General features: G+C 37.5%; 1 protein-coding gene across 5 annotated transcripts in view; it reads right to left on the bottom strand.

The window, feature by feature from the left end:
• Nucleotides 1-18740, bottom strand: part of RALYL (RALY RNA binding protein like) — a 368472-nt gene that overhangs the window by 65794 nt on the left and 283938 nt on the right. For all 5 annotated transcript variants that reach the window (XM_059482752.1, XM_059482742.1, XM_059482762.1 and 2 more), the window contains one exon: nucleotides 7038-7113. In XM_059482752.1, the coding sequence (XP_059338735.1) occupies nucleotides 7038-7113 (76 nt within the window). The remainder of the gene's footprint in view (nucleotides 1-7037; nucleotides 7114-18740) is intronic.

Below are 18740 nucleotides of genomic sequence, written 5' to 3'. Positions count from 1 at the left end.
CTTGTTTGGTGCAGAACTTGTTGAGTTTATATTAATGTTTATGAGAGGGAGGAATGACCTCAAGAAGATTCCTATACTAGAAGATAAAATCAAGTTAAAATCAAGTTGCTCATCAGTGTCCTTTTCACACTTTTTCCTGAAATGAAGGGTGCTCAGATGTGCTCAGAAGAGCAACTCAAAATGATGGATGGCTCTGAGGCAAACCAGACCACGCCAAACTCTATAAACTATATTTACAATAAACTTAAGAAGCCGAGGGCAAGTAGAGAAGGACTGCAAGCAATTCTTTCAGCTTCTGCTATAAGACTGAAAAACCAAAGGAAATGCAAGGTGTGCCACATAATTTAATCAGTTTTGTGTTCGAGATTATAAAAGTAAAATGTGCTGAGGAAATTGATAAAATATTTGTGTCAAAAAAACCCCACTGACATAAAAAATAACCATATCATGTAAATAAAAGAATATCCTTTTCCAGTATACTTATATGAGCTATTTAAATAAAATAATTTGTTTCAGAGGCCATGGAAGTTATGAAATTTTAAAGTAAAGCCTGTTTAATGTAGATAATTAGTAGTAAGTTAAATCAGGCATGTTAAATATACATTTCAATTGCATTACATGACAAAGTGATTGGTAATGGGAAATCATTGTGCTATCTAACACCACTCAGAGAGTGCTGAACTGTACATCAGATATTTCAGAGAACAGCTGGGAAAATCCTTGTCCTGGAGGGAAGCCTTTGCAGGGTCAGTCACCGTGCGCTACATCTGGGCAGTGCTGTGGGAACTCGACACCAGAGGCTGGTTCTGGTTGCAGCCAAGCCAACACAGTGAGAAGGTATTTCACTTCAGGTTTTCCTGGCTTTCTTAATCTATTCACTAAATCCATTCTGTTAATTGTCTCACTCCAGGGTGTGCCTCAGCAGGATGGATCTTAGGCTAGATAGCTTCATTCCCAGACGGCAATAGGAATACTGGAGGTCTGGGGATGGAATAACTCCTCACTGAGTCTTCAAGATGTGACACTGGGGCCTGCCAGTTTTGCTTGTGGCACTCTAAAGAAGCTTGAAGTTTGGCAAGGATGAAAATAATCCACATAGGGATTACTTTTCTTGGATAAAACAGTTTTGGAAAAGTTTCTAGTCAACTATAATGTTAAATTGTGTAGAGCAGAGAGATTTACTAGATATCCTGGCAGTGCCCAGCAACTTGCCTTTCCATTTCTCCTCCAAATCCTAGTGCCCTGCTTTGCCACATTGTACAAGTATCACTTTGACCCTGGGGATTTGTCAAGTAACTAGCTTTCTCAGAAAGCAGACTTGGATGTGATATGGGACCCTGCACTCTCAGTTGTACAAGTACCACCACACTGGTTTTGACTTCGCCTTCCCCAGTGTGATCTCCAGCAGATCCCCACCACCACCTCATGCAGAGGAGAGTCTGCAGTAATTGTGCTCATTTTTATGGCAATAAAAACGGCACCGTTGTGGTCAGTCTTTAGCACACTGGTTTTGTTTTTTCAAAAGACTCAAAAGTAGGTGCCCTTGTCACCCTTCTCAAGCCCTCTCAACCTTGTTACTACCAGAGGGGTGCCAGATAAGGCTTTTAGCCAGCTCCCAGGATGTCAGCCATAGGGAGAGGATGTGCTCCATGCTCTGAGGGAGGGCCAGCCACAGGCAGCACGTGTATGGTGGCTCTGCTCCACCTGTCCTGGGGCTTGGGTCCACTCCTTGAGCAGCTGGGAATGGTTGCACACCATCAACAGCCTCCAGAGTCAGAAAGTGAAACAAAGGCTTCTGAAATGGAGAAAAAGCTTTCAGGTGTGTATTTAATATGCCATATAATGTGGTAGTGGACTGAAATGAACAACAAATAATTAAAGTATTTTATGACGAAGAGAAGCAGAATAACAGTCCATCAGACTACTTAAGGTTGATTCTGCTTTGGTATACTGGACAATAGGCACAGGAAAAAAACAGTAAATGGGGTTTCATATGGTGACACAGAGTTGCTTTAGTGAAATACTGATCAAAACACCACTAAATTAAAAAGACAAACTGTGATGTTTTATTTTACCAAAACATTGCCTCCAAAGAGTGCTTTAACACATTTGTGTCAGCACGTTGAATCTTCACCTTGTGTTTCAAAGATCCTAAGGTGTGCCGCTGGTTCAATTAATTTTTGCTGGAGGCTAGACCAATACAATGAGATGCAAAGCAATATTAAGATGCATATTTTTTTAAGCGTATGATTTTCTGCAGAAGTGGTGTGCTAAAAAGAAAATTCAGAACAATTTTGAATCTTCTGAGATTTATGTCCCTCTCAATGCAATGCAAATTAGGATGGATGATGATGGAGTTTACAGCTATGTTAGAATTTAACTGATTCCCGAGCACTACTCTAAGTACATTTTAAGATATTCAATGAGCATGCTTAAAATTATTAATGTGTTCAACAGCTTTCTGAAGCAAAGACTAAATGTTCGCAAAAAATTTTTAAGACCTAAACAAAACATGGAAGTCCTTTTATTATTTAGTTATATCTGTCTTCCACCTAAAAAAAGTTTGTGTCTCACATTTATGTTCATGCTAAATTTCGCATAGGTAAGATTAAATGAGGTTTTTTTTCCCACAGATTATAAAACTAGAAAAGTTAAAATAAAGGAATGTAGATCTTGAGCTATTAAAGAGGATTATGCCATTACAGGAAAAAATGAATCCAATGACTTGGCCACACAAGCAAATTATGAGGATATAGCGCATCATAGACATCAGTTGCTCTGTATTAATGACTTATGTGTATATCCACCTATAAATGTGATACAAACTTCTTTTCAGAAATGCAAAGTTCTTTGAACACTTTCGAAGTCTCAAGTACTTCAAAGTAAATAAAATCCTGCAAGCCTGTGCAGCACTCCTGCTTGCTTTTCTTAAAATTGTTCTTTACGTTGTCTCACATATGAAAAATACCATTAAAAATCACTAACAAAGGAAACTGAAAAGTTAACAGTTATTATCCTTAATACTGTGTGTACACAGTCGCTGTTTTCCATTGGCTGTCTACCTTAAGACAGATTCTTCTAGGCAATTTTCCTGAACATGCTTATGAAACCTGAAAAGTAAGTATCAAACTTTGTTTAAACGACTGTCCTAGTTTTGTCCAGGGCAGAGATAGTTTTTTACAGCAGCCAGGAGTGGCGGTGTGTGTGCATCTGTGGTCCCAGCTGCTGGATCGGACTGCTTGAACCCCACAGCTGTGGGTTGCTGTGTGCTCTGCTGAGAAGGCCTGGCCATCACCCAAATATTGTTGAATAACATTTTACACCACTGCCAGGGACAGAGGAAAAGGACTTTTGTTCTGATTTCTGGAAAGAAAGGCATTCCTTTTCCAGGTGGGAGAAAGTGTGGTGTGGTGTGGTGTGGTGTGGTGTGGTGTGGTGTGGTGTGGTGTGGTGTGGTGTGGTGTGGTGTGGTGTGGTGTGGCGTGGTGTGGGGTGGGGTGGTGTGGTGTGGAAAAATTAGTTGGTACTGGCCATGGGCTTTCTGTGTAAATAGTTTTTGTCTTATACCTTTTGTTGTTAATATTTTTGCTGTTACTTTTTCCTTTTTTTTTTTTTTTTTAATCTCATTGCTGTTTGCAGTAAATTGTTCTTGTCTCTGCAATTTTCACCCCTTTGTGCCTCCAGTTCTCCACTGTATCCCTGGAGCAGGAAGGGGGAAGGAAAGGCGTGTGAGCGAGCAAGTGGAATCTCATTTGGGAGAGTCTCAGAGGGTACTAAATTGGGAGCGTCTTTGCTAAACCATGACAATGACTTTATAGCACATCTCTTTCTACATTAAATTTACTGTCTTGTCAAATAAGGAAGCTATATTGCTTCAGCATAATATGCTCCTGATTTTTTACCAATTTATTAATTTCTTGGTCTTGATAAAGTGATTTCTAATAATGTGTTTTAGTACATTTCTGAGAATCAAAGCTGGTCTCATGTAATAATTTTCTGAACCTCTTCTTCTAAAAAATAGGCATAACACCTTCCCATACCCACTGTTTCTTTACCTTACAAGACCTCCATAAGTTTTTGGAAAGAATCCCTAATAGTCCACACACAGATTCAGCTAGTCCTTTGAACACACTACTGTGAACGTTATCAGATCATTTCCATAAAATTCACTTAGTCAAACATTGATTAGACAATTTTTTTATTGCATACCCTCTGGTAAAAATTTATTTTCTTTAATAGCTGGTCAGCTAACCATTTTGATGAAATAAAAGAAGTCTTTTCTGCATCATCTGTTCTCTTTTCCTCCTAACCAAAATCAGAGGATGTTACTCTAATGACAAATTTTTGTTACCTTTGTTCTTTGTACAATTCTTTACTTTAACCTTTCTGACATCCTGTAGGATGACTCTGCTCTTCTTTTCTACTTCCAGTCATGGCATTTTGATTCCACATTTTGTACAATTCCTTTTCAATTTTTAGAATGTTAGAGAAAGTCGATGCTGTCATATTATTCTTTTGATTTTTTTCTGCTTTGGGAGAATTTTCTGTTCTACCTTAAGCACATTCAGTGCAAGATTTTCTGCACTTCCTCTGTCCCTCAATTTTCTTTCCAAGAATTTTTCTACTCACCAGATCTCTGAGCTCATTTAATTCTGTCCTTTCTGAAATCCATTATTCTCGTTCTACTTACAGTCCTTCCTTTTAACAGTGACTATTTTGTGACAAATAAATTTTTTAACCAATGACTCTCGTAGAGCAAATCAAATCTACTGTAACTACTTCCCTCTTATCTGTCTCAGTCTTGTGGGTGGATCCTGGCCAGCAGCTAAGCACCCACATAGTCACTGACTCACTCCCCCACCATTGTCCCCTATCAGGATGAAGGAGAGATCAAAAGGTAAAAATCCTAATTTAGGATTGAGAGATTTGCAGTGTAAAAGGGGAAGGGAAAAAAAATCCAAGTGATTGCCTTTGCATTACTTTCCACCTCCCATAAGCTATCCAGGCAATCTCCAGCTAACAGCTGCTTTGGAAGAAAAACCTTCCCAATTTTTATTTCTGACAAAATGAGAGAATATCCTTCTGGCCAGGTTGGGTCAGCTGTCTCAGATATATTTCTTCATAGCTTCTTGCCCACACCAAGCCTATTAATTGGCAGAATAGGAAAATGAGAAAATCATGAGGCTGTGCAAGCACTGTTTAGCAACAGTCAAAACATTGGTGTGTTTTAGCAACAAATCCAAAACACTTAGAGGATTCTATGAAGAAAGTTAACTCTATCCTAGTCAGACACAGTTACAGTGTTCTGAAATAAATAAATGTTCTCAGTGTTGCCAAAACTTTATTAGTCACTGATCTCACATAATAGATTAAGCGACACTGGGATAATAAATGTTCCTTGTTATCATACAATCATATAATGGTTTGTGTTGGAAGGGACCACACCATAGAATGACAGAGAAGATTGGGAGGAACCTTAAAGATCATCTAGATACAACCATCACACCATGGGCAGGGATGCCATCCACCAGATAAGATTGCTCAGGACTCCATCCAGCCTGGCCCTGAATATTTACAATGGGACACCCACAACTACCCTGGGAAATCTGTTCCAGTGCCTCACTATCCTTTGAGTGTACAATATCTTCCTAAAATCTAATCTCAATCCCTCCTTTTTTAGTTGAAAATTGTTCCTCCTTTATCCTATCACTATCTGCCCATGTGAAAAGGTGTTCTATTTTATAAGCCACCAGTAAGTCCTTTCTTGTGCTCAGTACTGCAGATCAGGACACTGTACTCCAGGTGGGGTCTTACAAGGTCAGAGCAGAGGGAAAATTAGGATGAAGGGAGAAATGGAAGGATTCTCTTAGCTGCTCTTAAAAGCCTCGTGATCTTCTAGAGAAAGAGTTTGCACTACATCCATGAAAGGACACAATCGAAGATATTTTTCCTCTTTAAAATTCCTTTAGAACTTTCCATAGGTCTCTCTTATCCCTATCTTTTCTGTAGAGCAAGTATTTATGAGAAAACCTTCAAAGGCTCAGAGGTAGAAATGAATATAAACGCCAGAAATCACAGAACATCTTTCAAAATCTTTTGAAATACTGGAACAGGGACAGAGTAGACCAAGGTTACCAGGAACACCTACAGAGTTTAGTAGTTTGCAGTGGAGAGTAATGATGAAACAGGGATTCTCTTCTCCAAAAATAATATTTCTATCACTTCAGCTGAAGACAGCTATATTATAAAACTTCAAATCTCTTCTATATAGCATGGAGGCTCAGACATAAAATGCTTCTGGCTGTCTTATTCTGAGATGCCACCCTCGAATTTCCATCTGAAGCTTTCAGACCAGACAAGGCATGAGAAAGTACTGCTCAAGTGTGTCTGATTTGACTCCTGAGGTGTTGGTCTCAGAGCCAGTCTACCTACATTTCAGCTACAGTAGGAATCAGTCCTAATTCCTTCCATGGATCTGCAGCATAAATTCTCTGCTACTTTTATGAGATGTAAGGTTTTTTGAGCAGAAATACCTGTGGGCATGGTAGCCCTAACAATCTGTAATGCTTCACTAAACATAATTGATTTTGAAAAAAAAAGTGGATGTTTCCTCAAATTTGTAAATGCTCTATGACAAAAGGCACCTGGGAATATGAGAAAGACACTATCAATGCCCTCCTGAACAGTCAAGGAAGAAATCCAGTTTTTATCAAAACTTGGTTCTCACCCCTGACAGAAAAATCTGTGAGAAACCAATTTTTTTGCTCTGATCATTGCAAATAAAAAAGTCACAAAAATGAGGCCAGAGCCAAGCAACGAATCATAAGGACTAAAAGTTGAAATTATACTCAATTAAGAAAAAAATGAAAATTATTGATAACAGTACTAGGAGTGGGAGCATTAATAAGTACTTAAATTTCATCATAATTTTGGTAAATATTGCACACTTCAATATTTATTGGTAGATACATTTTAGGTTACCATAATCTTTCAGATAAAAATTGTATTGGAATAAGTTAAGGTGAAATCTCACTTGCCTGTAAAGTGCTGAAAGTGGCCGCTTGTTGCCAGGTTTTGGTCTGTATGGTTTTGGTTCTCCTGCCATGTTGATATCTGAAAACAAACATTTGATATCAGTAAGTCAAGCATCTGGAAGTTTGCAAAGGCACCTTCAAGTCACTGAAAATGAGTAATGGGCAGTAAAAATGGACAGCATAACTAAAACACCGGTCTAGTTTTTACGTCTTCTGAACTGATGCTGTAAAACTTTAAGAAAGATTTTTACTGTAATGCATGAGGAATTTAGGCAAAAATATCAATTATTGTTAATAGAGAGAGATTAAATTTTTTAACAAGAGTTTTAACAAGAGTTTCTACTTAGCAAAGCAAATAATGTATATCTAATACAGAAAATTTGGATGGTAACTTAGATGGTGGAATAAACTATGATCTCAAATCAAAATCTGTTGAGGAGGACTGCAATTGTTCTGGAGAGCTCCCTTTTAGGATCTCAAGAAATGCACACTGATCTTTAACTGCTACTCTATCATCCACTCAGAAAGTATCTATTTCCCATCCCAAATGCATCACTCCTTGGAGAATGAGAAAATCTGGTTTGCAAATGTTTTCTCTTAAGCAGATACTTATTCTTCTCAACAAGATCAGAAATCTTGTGAACACTTTGAAGGTTCACTTATATTCTACCTGTAAATTTATTCTTGAAATATAAAAGAAAGTCGACCTTACATAGATATAAGCTTGATATGGATATATAGATATATAGCTTCTATAGAGATATATAGTTTCTATAGACAGTATTTTTGTTCTCAAATTTGTCTTTTCATTGGAATCATACTCAAAGACATAGCAAGAGATAGTTGTCTCATTATGATTGCTAGAACAGTTATATATGGAGAAAGAAGCAGAGACCTTTCTGAGGAGAATACCTTCTGGAGCTTAGGAAGCTGTCTGCATAAAAACAAACCTATATTGAAAAGCTCCTCCATTCTGATTAAATGCGCAAAATCGACTTTACACTGAATCATATGGATAAGGTGAAACTTTTATTTAGGAAACAAACTTCATGCAGTTTGAGGAAAGCTGCAGCTAAATCTCTTCTCAGCTTCAATAATATATAAAAAGAATAAGAAAATCATCAGAATTATTTCAGTGTAAAATTGCTGTGACAGAACATCATATCCTATTAAATGTGGAATCACGTGGTGGTTGAGACTTGCATTAAAACACATTTTTTCAGTGAAGTCTGTTTTTACCTGAAAAGTCTATTTTACCCTGAAATTGACTGTGGTGGAGAGAGATGTAGAAAGATAAGGTGTAGGAGTAGGGATAAACACAGTTCAGTGTTTTAACAGTGATGCTAAAGGCTCAAACATTTTTATTTATTATTTTTGACCTCAAAAGATGCAGTAAAAGCCTGAGACTTATTGACTGGATATTTTTACTTCACACAAAATTAATAAAAAACTCCCAATCTATTTTAATAATTAGAATTATTGAAAATGCATGTCCTTTAGACTTCTTTTTGACAGAAAATATTTTGCCGATAGAAATTCCAAACTTCAAATATTTAAAAGAATTTTTAAAAATTTACACTTAGTTTTGGTATTTTGAGCTCAGCAACATGTATTTAAGATTATAAAAGAACCTGATATAAAATGCTTTTATGTAGAAATATATAATATACAATACTTAAGTAACATTTTCCTATGTAAAATATTTTGGTATTAAGTCTGACTGCAGTTTCTTCTGTAGGAGCTGTATTACATTAAATCATATTTTTTCATAAAATAATGATTTTTTTGTTTCATCTACCTCTCTGAAATTGGAGAAATATTTGTAAGCAAATTTCATGCCTCCTTGAAATTCTTTCCTTCCCTAAATTTTAGCAAGCGATTTATTAAATATATATTATTTTTGTCTTCCATTTTTGTTGTGAGTTCAGCTATGATGCCCTTATTGCAAGATATATAAATTCTAATATGTTGAATCAGCAAAGTAAATACCAAGCATTTCTGAGAACCACTGAGGAATTCTGATAGCTCTGTTGCATTTCCATCAGTTGCTGGAAACAACAGAATTGGAATAAAATTTTTATCCTGCGACCTTTGCAATAATTAGACCTTTTCATACTATTTTTATAAGGTCATTGACTGTGTCGGCTTTCATCATCTCCTACTACAAGTTGGAATGATTTTAAGGATAAAAAGTAGAATTATAATCTGCTCTTGGGATATATCTGAGGCTATGGTATCCTCTTCAGAATACCATAATCTTCACATATTTTTTGCCTATCTGCTACTGTTTCAGAGTTACATCTTAAATGTTCTTCTCCTTAAACCCTTATTTACAGTTTTTAAAAACTTTTTCATATTCTCCTGGGACAGATCAATACTATCTTGATGACTATTTGTATAGACCTACATTTGCAGTTCTACAAAACCCACTTTTAAAAAAAATTGAGTAGTGTAGAAGGCTAAGGGCTGTTAGTTATGTGTTCTCTTTATTTCCATCAAAAATGTCAGAAAGGTGACACTGTAAGAGGCACAGTGGCAAAGCTGTTCAGAATCACTTAAGATTCCCTTGCATTTAAATAAATCTCTAAACAGTGAACTCCTTTATACAGATAGTAATAGCCCAAAATTCTCTTTAGCACAGGAAATAGTTCTTAGAAAAGCTGGGCACATGGGGCTTTTCTGTTAATATGAAAGTGATTGAATAGCTCTGCAACTCCCTAAGCACTTTGTAGCAAGTTAAGAATGGATGTAGGAAATGCTTTGAAAAGTTAGAAAAGATTTTCACCCCATTATTTTTTCAGCACTATCTTTTCCAGCCTCAATTTTCTAACTAAGACTAGAAGTGAACTTGTCAACATTTCGCAAGATAGATTATTTCTATCCCAACTGGAAATCTTGTGAGATAAGCTGTTCTCTCCCTTCATCCATCATTGGTTTCACAGCAGACATTTACATCTACTAGATCATAAACTCTGTGTCAAATAAATTTGCTGTCAGCAGCACAGAGATTTACCTGTGCTAATGATTCCACCCCAAGGAATGCAGAAACATATCACTCCTAAAGCTGTCAAATTAGCTACTACACTTGTACATGAATATGTACCAGACAACTTCCTTCACAAGGGACCCAGACATTCACATTTCTTCTGGGGAGGCATAGATTTGATTAATTGGCACCTGATGGATATAGAAATGGCTCATGGTCATGCTCAAAAATGTATTAATTTGGTAGATTTTCTACTGAAGACCACTGATGAGTGGCATTCCTTGGGGATCAGTATTGGGACTGGTGCAGTTTAACATCTTTCTAGGCAACACAGACCGTGGCATTGAGTGCACCCTCAGCAGGTTTGCCAATGACACCAAGCTGTGTGGACACTGGAGGCAAGGGATGACATCTAGAGAAACCTTAATAGGCATGGGAAGTGGACCCTTGTAAACCCTATGAAGTTCAACAAGGCCAAGTTCAAGGTCCTGAACCTGGCTGTGGGCAATCCCAAGCACTAACACAGGCTGGGTGGAGAATAGATTAAGAACAGGATTAGGGGGTGAAGATGAGAAGCTTGATGTGACCAGGTAATGTGTGTTTCCGGCCCAGAAAGCCAGCTGTAACCTGGGCTTCATCAAAAGCAGCGTGGCCAGCGGGCAAGGGAGGGGATTCTGCCCCTCTGCTCTGCTCTCAAAGCACTGTGAACAGCTCTGGGGCTCCCAGAGTAAGGATGTGGGCCTTTCTAAGCAAGTAGGGAAGGACCATCAGGATGGTCAGAGGGATGGAGAACCTCCCCCATGAAGACAGGCTGAGAGAGCTGGGGTTGTTCAGCCTGGAGAAGGCACAGGCACCTTTCCTATGTGGGAATGGAGCAGCCCAGGGACATTGTTTTCTCGGCTTTTATACTAGAAATGATCGCTTAGATATCAAAACCAAGATAAATTCATTACTGAAATTCAAAATACTATGGAAACACTACAAATATAAAAATGAATATGCAGAAAACAACACATTGTAATGCAGCATCCTGGTCTTATGTGTTTTCAGAATCAAATGAAATTACATTCTTTATGAAAAGAAATTAATTCTTAGTTCTATACTTTCCAGTTATCATGGCAGAGCTTAGTCAAAGAATGAGATTTAGATTTCATTCAAGGTTGTGTGTCATCAGCAGAATAGATCTGATTTTGAGCGTATTTTTATTTGGAATTGTACTGAAAATGCTTAGTGAATAATGACAAAACATAAAAATAATTGAAATAAGACCATGATTACCATTTTAGAAGGCCACTCATTGTATTGAGAGGCTACATAAAATTGTCTGAAAAGACAACTCAACACAGCATGATCTACATTTCTCCTATCACCATTTCCTACTATTGACAGCCTACGTCCTCCAGACATGAACATCCCACTTTTGGAGAAGCAGTATCTGCTTGTCCTTGTGCTTTGCTCCCAGATTCCCTAGCAAAGTAATCTGAGAATCTGGTCCTGAAGACAACAACTGACTTAAAACAGGCTTTGTAAGTGCAAGCAATGATACCTAAAAAGCATTCATACCCTAGAATTCTTACCCTTCAGATTCTTTAAAAAGTGTTATTTAAAAGAAAAAACAAAACCAAAATAATTTTTTTTTTCACAAAAACAAATGCCATAAGAGGAAGCTTCAGCAGGCACTAACTCAATTAATGAAAACAGGGATTTTGAAGCTTTCTGCTGACAATCCAGAGCCCATGTCTCGGGCTACATCTAACCTACAAAATTAAGTGGAGCCCTTTCAAGGCACTAGTACTCTTTTATCTGTTGTGTTAAATTGTTAAATTGTTTCTTTCCATGACTTTTGGCCACAGTTTACAAGTACTGTCCTATGCAATTTCCAGATACAGGTAGAGAATGGACATGACCTAGAAACTACTGCAGGAATTTCACCCCATGAAAGGGAACAGATCCACATATCTATAATGACTACCTACAATTTAATATTAATTATGTGACTTCTGAGTGTGGGCTCCACGTTAGAAAGACTGGAAACCAAAACCTGGAGCCAAGAAAACTCCAAGTACCTTTAGAACACAAAAGATGATTTTCTAAGACATGTTTCATCAGATGTTCCTCCACACATTCTTGTGAATGGTTACAGAAATGGATACATTCCTTGAACAATTCTACACTTATTTTACTTAAAGTTTTGATTTAAAAAAATGCATCATTGTGTATTTACAGATAAGATGGAAATAGACCAATATTTAATGGAAGAGATGGTAATTTAAATTAGGCTATAAGAAGGAATTCACATAGTGAATGTACAATCCATATACAGAGGGAGGTATTGATGGAGAGAGACAAGGATGCATTTTCTCCTCTTTCAGATGACAAAAAGTATTTGGGATAGAAGAAAAAGACCAAGAGGTAAATGCAATTTAGAGAAAGCTTGTAGCCATATGGTTTATAGTATAAATGTACACCAGAAAAGTCAAGGCTAATCTATCTTTCTTTTATACTCTTCCATCTACTAGTTTTATAAATTTCTCTGCTGCCTGCTAACGAAATTTTAAAGAAGTCATATGACATTTTTTATATCATAAACTTTCTTCTTTATATGTTCCATTGATTACATGTCATATCCTCCCTTTCCCCCATCTCTAGCATGTGAAAAAAGCAGAGAGGAAAGGACAGCTCTCTGCTCTCTTCCATTATGTGCTCAAATTGTACAACTGTAAAGACGAAACTTTCCAGAAAATTGAACACAAACTCAAATTGATTCTCAAGGCTAGTAAAATATTAAATGGAGCTCAGGGTCACAACTTTTCCTTTTCCATAATGGTATTAAAAATTCTTGTGGGACTCTCAGTATTTGGATTTTCTCTTAGCATTGAAATAATTGGAAGCCTTTTTTTGTACACAGATGACGGCTATTCTTAATGCTTCATACAGAAAGAGCTGCTTGTTGAATAGTACATGAAATTGCTTTGTTAAACCATTTCTTCTTTCATTAAATACTGCTAAAATGAAATGAGGCTATAGGATTATATAAGCTATCATTCTTAAAACCATTCAGTAGCAAAAGTGTCAGGAGTTGTCTTGCAGGAATTTTTTTCTGTTCCCCAGGGAATTGGGTTGGTGTGAGGACAGGCGACAGCTAGAAGAGGAAATCCTGTCCTGTCTGTATGCCCATCACACGTCATTCCTTCAGGGCCCTGGAGACAGCAGTCTCAGCTCCAGAATGGATGCCAATGTACATCATAGCTGAGGGGGAGCTTTGGTCTGCCTTGGTTTTTGTCTGTTTGCTGCTGTCCCTGCACCTCCCACCCCAAGTAACACCACAACCTGGGCCAAACTTCCTGGCACTATTGATTGTGCCATCAGCAGTGATCCATGTCCATGCCTAGGGAGAAGCACCTCTTCTGCCAGGGGAAGGGGAGAATACTTATTCCTGCCCTCGGACTCCACTGTGAATAAAGAATCTGTGGCCAAGACCCTAAAAACTGCTTCTCTTCTGGTGCTTGAATCTCTGCAGAGGAATTACTGTGATGTGGCAGGAGTCCCCCTGGGGTACTGGGCTGCAGGGGAATGAATTCTCACCATTCTCACCGCAGAGAACACAGCATGCCTTGTGAAGGGATTCCTATGGGAAGGAGAGCAGCCCTGTTGCTGGCAATCCTGCCCACTCCTCCTCCTCCTCAGCACAGGGCTTGTGCATTCCCCTGGAGGAAGTTTGACAATTGCAGATGCAAATGAATCAGATTCAGCCTCAAAGGAACTATGTGGCTGTGGTCATAGCCACTTATCTGCAGCTCCGTGAGAGCTCTGTGGGTTTGGGTGTTTGCTGTAGAAACACAGCCTGGTTTGTGCCATGGCAGCCATGAAGCTGACTGTCACACGTTTCACCCCACCAGACCCAAATTATAGATGCAGGCAAGTATAGTCTTTGTGTGAGAAGATCCTTTTAATTTAATCAGGCTTGCAGCTTCTGTTTCTCACCAAGAGAACAAGATTTCTACTAGGTACTTGCTTACCACGTGGACTAGTAAATTATGCACATGCAGAAAATTAATGTTGCCATGAGGGTAAAAGAAAGCAACAGAAAAGTACATCAGGAACTTTCTGCTATCTTCAGGAAAAAAGAAACAGTTTTTATGTAAGCCTAGCCAGCAAGAAAATGAGCCAACAAAAAGAGTTCAAGCAAGGAGTCTCATATGATTGCAAACCTTGTTTGCACTTCTACCTTCTCACTGCTGTTAATGGGAAATAGAACTGGTCCTTGATTTACAGGGTTTTTTTTTTTTTCCAAACAGTGAGGAGTGCAAGGATTACCTTTGCTTTCTCTTGATCACAGTAAAGATGCTGTTTACAAATAAAATATAGAACATCTGTCTTCTTTCAGATCAAGTGCAATCATTACAAGGCAGCAGGCAACAAACTCTCTGCTGCTCTTCTCTGATAACAAAAGATAGTTATTACCATGAGACTCAGACAAAGCTTCGTGTTGACTGGATGTCTGAGTTTCTCAGCACTGCAATTAGCCCCAAGCAGAAACATTAAACAGTGTGGTGGGGATAGAGTATGAAAGTCCCTCATCTACTTATTTCAGATTTCAATATGATTTATTCTAGGCAACATGCCCTGAATCTTGGTAATTTTCAGCTTGTCCTCAGACTACATTTTTTCTCTCTCTCTTTTCTAATACTTGGCTACATTCTCTGCCCCATGGCCATTCATCTGACTCTCTTACTGATGCTAACTTCATGCTCCTAGCAATAGTTTTTCATGACAATTGAAATCTGTAGTGTACAAAAGAGTTCAAAATCCCCATTGCCCCAATTCTTTGTCTTACTCACTATTTCTCCTGCAGATGGTCAACTTTATTAACTCAAACACGAGGAATTTCTTTTTTTTCTAAAATAGCAATCACAATAACAACATTTTGCAAAAAATTACCAACATTATCTGCATTTGTTAATCATATTTCTTATAATCTTCTAATTTTCTCATAATCTTGCAAAGTGAATGTAGCCAAGGCCCTCTGGGCATCACAGGCAGAGTGGCTTCCAGAGAGATACTTTGCAATGCACATGTCATTCTGCGTGTTGCAGCCTGGGATCTTTCCTGGTTTGGGCAGGAGGTTTCAGCAACCCCAGGGCCAGGGAGCTGAGGCAGTAGGTGATGGTTTGGGGCAGAAAACGTTGATGGACACCTTCAAAGTGCTGTTAGGTATGAGGGCAGTGTGTCTCTCTGAATGGCTGGCTGGGATCAGGTTTACAGTCATCATTGAGGGGTTGGTATGTTTGGCACCCTGAACTTTTCTGACAAAACCTTCAAGCTGAGGTCTGACCTTGAAGGTGTTCCCACAGACTAGAGGCTTTCATCCAGGCTCACAACAGATTAGAGAGGAATCGTGCTGTGGATTTCACTGAATCATGAACAATGGTGCTCACTGATCAGGGAAGCTGGCGGGAGTGACAGAAATGGTCCTCTGCAGCCCCAAATGAACTTTCAATACTTCTCAATAATATTTCTCTCCAAAATGTCTGATTTTACCCTCATTCTCCGACCTGAAATCTTTCCTCTAAACTTCACCACTCTTGGCTTCTCAGATGAGCTAAGATGCAGACTTTCCTGTTGGTACCATATCCCTTGAAAAAAACCCATTAACCCAAAACAATTACTCTCAACTAATTTCAGCTGTTCAATTCTCCTTTCCACATACTCTCTTTCTGCTCATGATTCTCATATTCCAGGTTTTGTGGATTTAGAGATCTATAGAGGAGGATCTTTTCAAGCTCCAAGTTTACTTTGGAATCGCCTAGCATGTCTTCTAGCATTTTCTTTCCAGTGTCAGCTTTATGAAAACTTGTGGCCCATATTATAGACTCATAGAATTATACAATAATGTATCTTGGATGGGAGCTTTAAGCATCAAGTTGTCCAAATCTCCTGCCATGGGAAGGGACATCTTTCACTAGATTGGGTTGCTCAAAATTTTGTCCAAGCAAGCCTTGAACACTTCCAGCATTAGGCAACCTGTGAAGTGCTTTCCCACTATCATTGAGAAAAAAAATTCCTTATATCCAATATATCACATAATACAGTCCTGAAAAGTTTTGTCTTTGTAACATAAACAACGTAAATCATATGATGGAATTAACTCATACCTCAAAATGGAAAAACTATAAATATTACCTTAATTCTAATATAGTTTTAGTATGATACAAGAATATATAAATATATAAATATATATATATAAAAAATAGTATTTGTATTATAAAATAATATAGCAGTAACATATAGAAGATAAAGTGGAGACAGTTCCATTGGAATTTGGCACATGGAATGAAATTTTATTGCGGAGGTGATATGCAAATTAAGCTATGCCAAATCCAAAATTTCCTTAACAGCAATGCTTAGGTTCTAACCATGTTCTAACTCTCTTTCATTGGCAGCTTTTGAAGTTGCTCAGTGGATTCCATTTGGCGACCAGACAGCAAAAACATAGTGGTCTATTGCAAAAGCAAAGCATTTAAAAATTGCAAATACCAAAAATCTTCAAAATTAATGATATGCATTGTTGTTTTATTTCTTTCTCTGTGGCATTCTTGCAAGGAAAATGGAAGACATGATAGGAATAGAGAAAATGCTATGTCTTTTCAGATTGATAGTTGATATACTGTAATTTTCTGCCTTCAGCAGCCCCAGATACTTTGGAAGACACAAGAACCATGAACTAGGTAGAAATAAGATTATTTTCCCTCCATTCTCTTATCATCTCAGCATGATTCTCCTCCTAAAATGCATAGCAGGTTAGGATTACTTTAAGTCCTAAAGCATGATGTTTTATCTTGCTTCCCTTACTGATTTTGTCAGTACCTAACTGTTAGGAGCTGGAACTGGAAATCATGACAATTTCAAATAGCCTTACTGCTTACTTAAATGTCTTATTACTCTTTTCTTGCTGGTATATCATATTGGTGCATTTTTTAATGAAAAAATATTTCTTGACAAAAAGTGAGATTTGTTTTGGCTTTATAATTCCACTACTCTTCACTGCCTCAAATCCTTTTTCAAACACTATTTCACTCATCATTAATAACAAAAATCATAAAAGTCATGTCAGAAACCCATTCTTGAAACATAGAACATCATGCTTCTCCATACAATTTATTGGAGGTTCATCTGATGGTTTTTTTTGTATTTCTACATTTGGGTTTGCATGCAAATATACTTTACATGCTGCTTCACAGGTTCTCTCACAAATGGTTTAATGTACTACATATTATCAATGACATAAATTTGCATATATAAAGGATCAATAACAGGAAAAAATGTAATAGCTTACTAAAAATGATATTATGAAATAAAATAATTATTTTGAACCTCATTAAATCAAATCTCAATATCAAAAGTATTACCAAAAAGGACCACATGACATATTTCAGCTGAATTTCAAAGAAGAAAAAGTATAATTACCTTGCACATTAGTACACAGAGCTAGTGAAGCTCTCACTGAACATTCACTACCTTTTATGTTAATTGGGTTCATGTTCTTCTATGCTTCCTAGTAACATTTTCTGTCTAAGCCAGCTTTGCCATAAAACTGTCTATTTTTATTATCCACAAAGCAAATATGTAATTTGGCTCAGAGATCATATGAACCAAGAACTCCCTCCCTCTGAGTTAATTCTTCTCCCCAGAAATCTGTGGGACCATAAGACTTCCAATTTTTTTTCAGAATGTGATTATTTTGAGCAAGCTGCACATAAACACACATCACAAATGTTTGTAAAAAGGCTTTGGAAACTAATCTTTACTGCTGTTGGGATAAGAAATACATAAATCTAGACAAGATAGTGAACACCAGTTGGACATTCACTTCCTGGAAGGCATTTTGGATTTATATCAGATTCCTGTAAGGAGTTCAGAATCCTTATTTTTGCTTTGGGTCTCATTGGAAGCTATAGCATTTTTTCTGCAACTTAATCATGAAGCTAACAAGGCACAACCCTCATCTCTACTTAAATTTTCACCCACTTTGCAAACCCCTAGCCAAAGTTCTTGCATTTTCCTTTTCCTTTATGTACTTGTATATGTATACTTGTGTGTGAAAACATTTGCAATAGAAGCATGTATTTTTTCACCTGGAAAATTTTTTGTCAAGTTTTGCATATCACCTTTACCACACAGTTTCTGAAAATCGAAGATTACATAGGAACACTAAGGAATATTGAATGCCTGAATCCAGCATTAAATTATTGTATTGAAGTGGATGCTGCAACCAATTGCTATTAAATAGAAAACAAAACATGTCTTAGTCTCAGAAATACCAAATCTGAAATTCTTATCTAGCATTATTGTTAAAGGAAGGTGCAAGGATCTGTCTTAAATCTCGGTACCTGCATCTTTTAGATGGTTAGATTATTTGTTTCTTCTTTTTTTCCCCACTCTGTGCAAGAAGAAATTCTGGTGGCTTGTTCAAATGAAACAGCTCTCTAAGATCACCTGGAAACATTCATCTTCTGGACATACTGCACAAATCACTAATCTCATGCTTGTCATTAAAATGAGTTAGGGAGTACAAGGAGAGGTGAAAGATGCAGGAAGATTTTTAAAGCTTTTGCATTGCTATTTTAATTTATTTTAAGAATAAGTAAGATCCCTAAATCTTACATTGCAACAAACAGAATGGCCAGAGGAGAACCATGGGCTGAATGATCCCTCTGAAT

This window comes from Ammospiza nelsoni, chromosome 1 (genome assembly GCF_027579445.1).
Source record: "Ammospiza nelsoni isolate bAmmNel1 chromosome 1, bAmmNel1.pri, whole genome shotgun sequence".
Lineage (NCBI taxonomy): Eukaryota > Metazoa > Chordata > Aves > Passeriformes > Passerellidae > Ammospiza > Ammospiza nelsoni.
Note: the sequence above shows the minus strand (reverse complement) of the source record. Positions and strands in the feature narration are given on the sequence as shown.